Source organism: Homarus americanus, unplaced genomic scaffold (assembly GCF_018991925.1).
Source record: "Homarus americanus isolate GMGI-L3 unplaced genomic scaffold, GMGI_Hamer_2.0 scaffold14467, whole genome shotgun sequence".
Lineage (NCBI taxonomy): Eukaryota > Metazoa > Arthropoda > Malacostraca > Decapoda > Nephropidae > Homarus > Homarus americanus.
In genome coordinates, this window is record NW_024733734.1 from 5,184,192 (window position 1) to 5,193,771 (window position 9,580).

General features: G+C 45.2%; 1 protein-coding gene across 1 annotated transcript in view; it reads right to left on the bottom strand.

Moving 5' to 3' along the window:
- Positions 1-9,243, bottom strand: part of LOC121869948 (mucin-5AC-like) — a gene marked incomplete at its 5' end in the record, with an annotated part of 42,850 nt that extends 33,607 nt beyond the window's left edge. The window contains 2 exon segments of the mRNA XM_042371541.1: positions 8,506-8,697; positions 8,889-9,243. Of these exon segments, the coding sequence (XP_042227475.1) occupies positions 8,506-8,697; positions 8,889-9,243 (547 nt within the window).
- Positions 9,244-9,580: the final 337 nt, after the last annotated feature.

The following is a 9,580-nucleotide window of genomic DNA, read 5'->3' on the forward strand; positions in this document are numbered from 1 at the left end:
GGGACGGAACCCCGTCCTAAGTCGAGGAGAGACTGTAGTTATAAATTTATAATGTTAAGTTTCTAAGTACTACTGTATACGGTAATATTTATAATGTTTTCTTTATTAAAATCTAATGATATAATAAATGTAATGTTTGACATGTCTGAGTGAGATTTTGTCCTTAAAATAAAGTCAACTTATCTCAATGTTATGGTCACAATTGCACGGCTAGTATTTTCACCACTACTTTTTCATATTATGCTCCGATGTCCACAATATATGTGTGAAACTAATGAGCTGCCTTTCAAGAGAGATGTGTTTTCTCTAGTGAAAGGTACTGTCCACTTTCTCTTATTTTCCTGAAGTCTTCTGTAATGTAAATTTAAAGTTATACTATAACCTATATGAGTAGCCATAAGTCAGATATACCTATCATGAGCTGAAGCATTCAAGATGTATTGAGTATATGTTGAAGGCTTCATCTATCTTTGTGTGTAGTGTAAGTACAGTTGTGTTAAGATGTGTTTTGGGTGTCAAGCCAACAGCTGCGATCAATTTGTGTCTCTCATGAAGTTACGAGATGACAATTCGAAACTGAAGTTGTATTTCCTTGATTTACAGACCTCAGAAAATCCAATGAGTGTATTGAAATTATTGTCAATTTTGTATTTAAGAAACTCATTAATTTCAAGAGCAGAAAATGTCAACTGTAGAAAAGTTGAAGTGGAACACTCGACTTGTGGATAGAACATCCTACGTACTTTACAACAATTTAATTTTTGCAATGCTAAGCTCAAACACTGATTAGATTATGAAAGTAAATCTGGAAAATTAATATAATCCCCAAGCCTAATTTTCACAGCCCAAGGTCTACCGTAACTGAGAACAATGAAAATGTATGTAAAGTATCGGGGGTAACACAGGGTGTATAAAACAGAGCAAGCAGTTTGAATCAGTCATTCTGAACACCTTTCCCCTCGTCAACTAGGTACGTTACTCCGTGTTTCATCATCATATTAAGGGAATTTGATTTAGTTTAATTGTGTTGAATATGTCAGTGTTTCTGTTAACGTAATTGAATTCTTATGTGTTAACGTATTTACTGTATGTTCATGCGCATCTGTGTACACATATTTTGTGTCATTTGTATTTTGATTTCAATTCATTTTGAACGCCCTTCCCCTCATTAACCAGGTACTGTTTGGGTTGCTGGAACTGCCGGGAGGTGGTGGCCAGTGGCTGATACGATGCCTGACGCAGGATGTCTTTAATGCACCGAGATTAAGATCTAGAGTGGATGGCGCCTGACGAGAGTCATAGGCCTATGGGCGCAGCCGTGTCTGGGAGGCATGAGTCGAACCCAGGATGAGGCAGAACCTAGCCGCAGCATTGTGGAGTGTAAACGCCTGGCTTATTTTGAATACAAATGGCGTTATTGGCGTAAGCCCATGGTGTGGTAACATCTTATGTGGATCTGTAATTGTTCTGTCTCAGGTATCTGATTTCCACATGGTAAATGAATACCGATGTATCCTGTGATGTAAGCAGTGTTAAAAGGTATAATATTGATAAGAGACGAGAGGTAAAGATGTATCACTGTCTTATGAAGTCATGATAGCTGTGTGTGCCAGAGTAACCTGTATCCCCAGTGTTGAGAGTAATAATAATTACTATACATGAATAACAATCTTGCAATGGGTGTTTGAGAAGTGCTATGAAGTGTTAGTGTACACAGTAATGTAAATGAAGGCGGACGACCCATCTATGTTGTGTGTCACTGTCATAGAATGTTAACAGTAACCTATAGTAATTTTGACTGAACATTGGTCCTGTTGACGTTAAATACTTATTTGGCTGACGTTGAAGTAAGGCCAGGTGGTCTTTGTAATTTGTATTAGTGTTAACATAAATATGGTCAAGTCTTGAGTAAACCCGAAGGAGTGGTTCATGTGTGTATGTTCTGGTAAAGTGTTCAGGTACTCAACTGCATTTTAAATAAACCATCCTGATTGTATGATGGGTATTATTTTCTCCAGCAGTATCACCTTTGTCCATCCCCATATCTTGATACCATTAATTACACCGAATCCATGTGCCCTAGACCTCACTATGCTACCACATGTTTAAGAGGTTAAATGTTATCTGTATAAGAAATAAAATAACTAAAAAATAAAAAACAGAAGGAATTAATAAAGTAAGAGAAACTGAAGTAGAAACTAATACAATAATAAGAAATAAATATAAATAATTAGAAAAAAGAATGAATACAACAAAAATGAAAGAAGTAAAAGAAAGGTAAAATAAAATAATTCCCTCACATACAAAATGGTGTGCAACTAACACCGTCCCCTACATCAAAGCCTTGCTGTCACTTAAAATATCATTTGTAATGTATTCCCATAACATGTAAGGTAATATAGCACAGTATATTATATAAGTACTGTAATGGTGTTAAAGTTCCGTGTGGCCTTAAAAGTCTTGGCTTTAGCTGTCATGATCGTAATGACGGCTAACCTGTTAAACTAATGATCCATATTACGCTTACACGTCCATAAAACCTTCTGAGTCTCCCAGTGGAAATGTCTGCCATTCTTTCTGTTTCCTTGATGACGTCATCGAGTTGTCGTGTGTTTGTTGACGGAAGTTTGTAAACTCTTTCTGCTCCGAGAACCTGAAAACCTTTTTTTTCACCTATGACTAGCAGAGACTCTGATAATCATAGTGAAATTGTGGTAGGGAGGTTAGCTGAGGAATTAGTTAATATTCTGAAGGGAACTGTTAAAATCTGCTCATCGGATGTTGTAGCAAGGCATTGCGTGTTGGGACCTGTTGCCATCCAACCCTTTGTAATCAATTTAATTCTTGCTTTTGATTGTTCAGTCAGAGCATTGTTTGTAAAGATAATAGTAAGGAATGAAACTGAGTTCGTAGTCTCAGTTTCAAACGTCAGAGTGTTACAGTAACGTAAGTCAGTGAAATGGTTGAGTAGGTGGAATCTGTGACTTTAGCGGGGGTGGAAGGCGGCGATTGGTTTTCAAATCAGTGAGCCGCCACGCTTCCCTCCCACAGGTAGGTCACTCCACCTTCTCCGTGTTGTAATTTGCCATTTTTAAGTGATTTGACCTAATTAATAGTTTGATTACAAGTGTTAAAGTAACGTAATTAATGTGCTTTGAGTGAAGTATTTTATGTCCTTACTTAATGTCCCTTTGAAACGTTGAGGTTCGTTATACACCGTGAGTGAGCCGCCACGCTTCCCTCTCACAGGTCCCTAACGCAGCCTAGGCCGTGTCTGTAGCGTGGATGACGCATCCACTAGTCTTGGGAGATGTCTGAGGTCCAGTGGAGTCGGGTGTCCCCTTGAACCCTGACCGTCAAAAGCTCCACTACCACCCATGGGCCCCATAGAGGGTAGTATTCCCCTAACGCCCTGCGCCTGTGGTGAACCCGGATCTTCAAGCCCCCAAACTACTGCCAGCCCCATCATTGGTGGATGAGTACAGTACATAACTCGGTGGGGCTGTTGGTGTGGTGGTGTTAGTCCACCGGAATTATCAGAGTGTTCGAAAGTGTCACTTGGTGATGAGACACCCATGGCGGCCACTGGAGTGTTGCCCCTGGGGAATTGAGTGTTGTACTGGCAGGTGCCACTGGTTTTAGTGGTGCTAAGGTGCTGTAAGAGTTTATGTGCATTTTGGTGTGGGTACATCCAGTAGTGGTGCAAGTAAATTGAGCCTGAGGGCATGGTACCAGGAGTTCCTGTTTTGGGTGCATACAACATCCTTTCTGTAACCATTTTTGTGTTTAATAAGCATTGTATTTGTATGTGGGTCTATGATTCACTTATAGTATTCACCGTTGTTCTCTCCCTAATACTCGATACTATATTTACATGTACCAGATCAGAGTATCAACGTAAGTAGTAAGAGTGCCAAGCCCTCGCATGGTGGCAGCTAGTTGTTGTTCATACCCCCTCCGCCTTACATAGCTTCATGACGTTATAGATGGCTGGCTTCAGCTTTGTGACTTTCCAATGGCTTCAACTTTGGCCTTGAAGCTGAAGACTTGGCTTTGGCCCCATGTCTGGTATCAGGCCACATTACACCCCTGCTAGGTTATACCTAGGTATATTATGGCCAAGGGCATTTTAATACCCTGAGGTTCAGTTTCCTGGGACCCACTTTGACAACCTAAAATGTCTTTGAACTCCTAGTTGTGTGGTGTTTATGTAATGCAAACGAGCCGAGCGAGTGAACCACTGTGTGGCGTGAATGAGCGTGTGCACGAGTGCTGTCCTCTAGTGGCGTGATTGACGTGTGCACGAGTGCTGCCACCTTGCGGTGTGAATGAAGTTGGATGTCTGAGTAGTTATAAGACATAGCATGAGGTTTCTTGATTATATGTATTACCCTGTGAGACAGATTGTTTTCTGCTGCACCACTGTACAGATCTCTCCCAGTAAACTGCATCTGTGAAGACTGTTTCATTGAGCCGTCAAGAACCAAGTAGAACTTAAACATGGAGCAGTGAGTTCTATCCAGTGCGTGTCCATTGCGGCTTATTTCAATGTATTCAAGATGGAGAAGCAATTAGAACAGCTGATGACGCTCATGATGCAGCAGGCAGAGATGGCTAAGCAAGCCCAGGAAGAATACCAGCATAGGGAAGAACGCATGAGCCAAATCCTGGAGCATGTGGTCTCTCAGCAGATGCCAAGTCACCACAGCACAACGACTACAAGTGGCGATGGTGCCACCAGCAGCAGTGCTCCATGGCAGGCCAAGTTTCCCTTCGGCGCTGCACCCGCCCCATACTTGTCATCCTCGGCTTCACTACGGGAGTTTGATGCCTGGCGCCACAAGTTTAAGGGGTAAGTGACGTCGACGAAGATCTCCTCCCTGCCCCTAGCTGAGCAGAGGGCAGCACTTGTGTCTGTGCTGGATGACAAGTAGACTCGAATCCTTCGCTACGGAATTGGTGTAGCTGATGACACAGAGTTGGAACCTTTCCTTGATGCGATGGAGGCGTATCTTTGGGGACAGCGTAACGTCATCGTGGACCAGAGGGACTTCTACTCAAGAGTTCAAGAACCGCGTGAAACGTTTGATGACTTCCTGTGTGCTATGAAGGAAATAGCAAATTTCTGCGACTTTTGTGAGTCTTGTATAGACAATCGCCTTAAGAGACCGGATTGTTGTCGGTACTCGTGATGAGGAAGCATTGAAACATATGCTTGAGGAGAAAAACCTGAAATTGCAAAGTGCTATTCACATATGTCAAGCTTCAGAAAATGCTAATGTGAGCAGTGCAGTGATTCGAGGCTCGGTGAGTCATACGTTGGCCAAAGTGTCTCGGTACAAGCAAAACCAGAGTGCCAGTGCAAAAGTTAAGACCGGTTTATGCTTTAGGTGTGGCAAAAACTGTCGTAGTGACACGCAAGGGTGCAAGGCTGTGGATAAAGACTGTTTGAACTGTGGCAAACAAGGCTATTTTGCTGTTGTGTGTCAGAAACCCGCTTGAGACTCACGTGTCAAGACTTTGAAGCAGTTCTTGAAACGAGGCCCGGGGGCTAAGCATGATGATAGAGCCATTCACTGGCTACTGGCGGGGGTTCTTTACACCAACAGAGTGTCAATGCATCCTGCACCAAACGTAGTCGACGTTACCTACCCCACAGGGCATTGACTCCGTTGTTTGGACACCCAACTCCGGGGCCGAGGAGAAGGTCATGGGGGCTCGATATGGTTAAGTCCCTGGGTATTTCTCAGTCCACCCTGGACCCCCAGACAGTGCAGGTCTCTTCGCAGCGGGTCACCATCCGCTCACCTGCTTGGGAACCTTCCTGTCACACCTGGAGCTGGGAAACAAGCGCATCAAGACGGTAGTATCAGTCGTCAAGGAGGTGAAGGGAGCCCTATTAAGCTGGTATGACTCCATTGCCCTTGGTATCCTGCCAGAGGATTTTCCTGCTCAGATCCAGCCGGTTAAGCAGAGTAAGTTGACGGCGGGTTGAAGCAGCCGTGAACCTCCCGGAGCGATTCAGGCGTCATCGCCTACCCCGCCAGTGGTGCTGCCCAGGTGGCTGCACAGCATGCAGAGCACGCCACCACTATAGTTGAAGCCTTTCCGATGGTCGTTCATGGGGCTCACAAATCAATTGGGTGGTTTCTCCCCGGCAATAGCAGATGCTGCGCAGCCTCTCAGAGACCTCCTGAAGCCCTGGAATGAATGGCACTGGTCCTCACAACATGATGCAGCCTTCGAGAAGGTGAAAGGATGTTTGGTAGCACCACCTGGCATTTTTTGACCCGTCGTTACCAACTACACTACAGACCGACACATCCAGGGTGTATGGATTCGACTTCATTCTTCTCCAGAGACATGGTGAGTTGTGGAAGCTCGTCCAATGCGGATCAAGATTCCACACTGACACGGAGTCGTGGTATGCTTTCATTGAGTTGGAACTGGCCGCCGTTCTCTGGGCAGTCAGAAAATGCGGTACCTACCTCACAGGCCTCCCTCACTTTGATTTGGTGGTTGATCACTGCCCCTTGGTTTCAATCCTCAACATGAAGTTGCTCAGCGAAATTGAGAATCCTCGCCTACAATACATACGTGAAAAGCTTTGTGGTTACTCCTTCACAGTGCGCTGGCAGAAGGGCGCTTCTCATTGTGCTCCTGATGCGCTGTCCCTTGCGCCAGTTCAAGATCCTGCAGACTGTGGCAACGCATCAGACTGCGATGACTTGGATCCCCTCCACATCGCTATGGTGTCTGCCCTCAATACTGTCTGTGAGGAGGGCAGTCGTTTGGCACCTCTCAAGGACCAGACCTTGGAGAAGGTGCGTGCTGCTGCGACACTGGACCCGGAGTATGCTGCTCTGAGGGTCGTAATCATCACCGACTTCCCTGAGCACCGCCATGAGTTGGAACCACTCTTACGGCCATACTGGGCCATCCGTAGCCAACTGGCCCTGGAGGACAACCTCATTGTGTATGGGCTGCGGCTGCTTATACCCTGCAGCCTTTGACAGGAGACTCTGTCACACCTGCATGACGGTCACTGGTAACCAGAGGAACCCTTAAGAACCCATGAGACCCCTAAGGTGTTTCTTGAATCTCCTAAACCCCAAAAAATCTCTTTAGGAACCTCCTAGAACCTCTTGAGACTTCATAGTATCCTTTGGGATCACATAAGGACCACCTCCTTAGACTCCCGCATAGGACCTCTGTAACCTCCTTTGGACCTGATGGAACCCACTACATACCCATGGGACCCCATAAAGACCTCTTGAAATTCCTTAAGAATACTTAAATCCCCCCCTGGGGAATTTGGGATCCATAGGGATCACCTCTGTCCCCCTAAGGAATCTCTTTAAGCCCCTTGGAGCTCTTTAAGGCCCCCTGAGTCGCCCAAGACCTCCCGAGACCTCTAGCAACTGCATAGGACCCACTAGGACCCCCTAGTACTATTGCTACCTCCTATAACCCCACTGAGGGCCACTAATACCCTATTGGACCCTTAGGGACCACATGTGACCCCCAAGGAACCCCTCTGTGTACTCCTATGGCACATTTTGAACCCCATGCAATTCCCTGAGAGCATATATTGACCCCATGGAAATCCTTGGGAACCCACATAGACCTGTAGGAAACCACTTAGTACCCCTCGAACCACTTAAGTCCGTCTAAGATCTCTTGAGCCCTCTAGGAACCCTTCTAGCTCCTAGGACCTCCTGGGATACCTTGATCCACCCTAAGGACTCCTGTGGCCCTCTAGGACCCCTGGGACCAAGTAAGGGCCTGCAACCTTGAAGCCTCTAATGACCCCATGGAAGGCCTGTAACCTCCTATGATCCCCTGATACTAACTAGATCCCCATTTAAGGACAACCAAGGGACCTCATAAGACCCATGGGACCTCTAGGACTAAGAAAAGACCCCCTAAGGGATCCCCTAGGGCCTCCTGCAATTCTTTGGGAACTCTTGTCACCCCTAGCTCTTGTTGGTACCCCTAGGACCCCCTAATACCATCAATTACCTCTGTGAATCAGTATGAACCTCGGGACCCGCCAGAACTGCCTAGAGGGACGCCTAGGAACCCCTTGTGAAACCCCTGAGACCCATAAGGAACAAATGAAAAAACTAGTACCCTTTGCAGATCCCTGGGACCCACTAAAACCCCCCAAAGACATGCTGGTACTGCCGAAGACCCCCGGGACCTGGGATATCCTACTACTCTTTGGAAACCTATGGGACCTCAAGGAGCCCCTGGGAACCCCATAGTCCTGCACCATTCCCCATATTACTCATACTCATTCATGGATTTTCTTACTCCAACCTGCAACTATTTACTATCAGTAATAATGTCTTTTTGGAAGGAGCTTCCCTATTCCACTACATTACTCTAAAAAATTGTTAACATTGATTTGCCTGTGTACATTACAGGTTCTAATGAACAGAATATTTCATCATCGCCTTTATGAAAGTAATCTCTTACATGTATAACTGCATCTTAAATAACCTTTCATGAAGTAGTGCAGAGGATGGATGAAGAGCGGCCAGGGAGGTAGGCAGCAGGTCAGGTGGGAACCTTGAAGACAGGTAAGGAGAGCTGGCTGCACCTGGATACATCCCAGAAAGACCTCCAACACTGTAGGGACTCAATGGTGGTCGAAGTAACCCGTAACGTTCTAGGTACAACTGCTCCTCCAGTCTGTCGGCACAAAATCAATCTTGTAAGTATATCTATACAACAATAATGTAATACTTGGCCAGATTCCTTTCTCATGGATATAAAAATATCATAATTGTGGAAAGAAATATGGAAAAGTTTAATACAATATTATAGTCAGAATAGTTTGAGAGTATTTAAGAGTAAGAGCCAAGAATATTTCATCAACTAACCTGTACTGATGAGCCAAATGGTGAGGATATAATGAAGGATGGTATGCAGGGTATGAGTGAGGGAGATCTAGAGGAGGTATGGGGGGTCGGAGAGATGCTCCGGGTGTGGCTGGAGGTGTAGCCTGAACATCAGGGGCACGGTAAGGTTGGAAACCTCTCACCAATTCCTCATTGACGCTCGCTCCACGCTCGGCCTCACTGGTTGTAACATGGGAGTGATTTGGTGCAATGGTGACAATAGGTGGTGCAGACCCCGTAGAGATGCCAAGGTGTCCTGATGTGGAAGTATTCAGGACCGACACCTTAGGAGACAGTCTTTGGGGTTCTCCAGACAAGGTCCCTTCCTTCTCTGCACCTGTGGAGTGATAAATTTATTTGTACATGAGCAGAGTTTTCACTGAATCTTTTAATAATACTGTACAATAGGATGTGTCTTAGCATGCAGCTATCCAATACAATACAGTACACAGTATGGCCCATAGAATAAATGACCAATTACGGGCAGTGTGGATACTGTACACTGAAGACTAAGCCGTTCGTACAGAAGCACTCGTCTGTAAAGTTAAATATCCATTCTATAGCAGAATCAACAAGGTTCATCCCAATCAGTGGGTGACCACAAGACAGGGCCATCCCTACCCATTATTATACAGTACTGTACTCCCTCTTGATTTTCAACTTTGCTGGTGGTT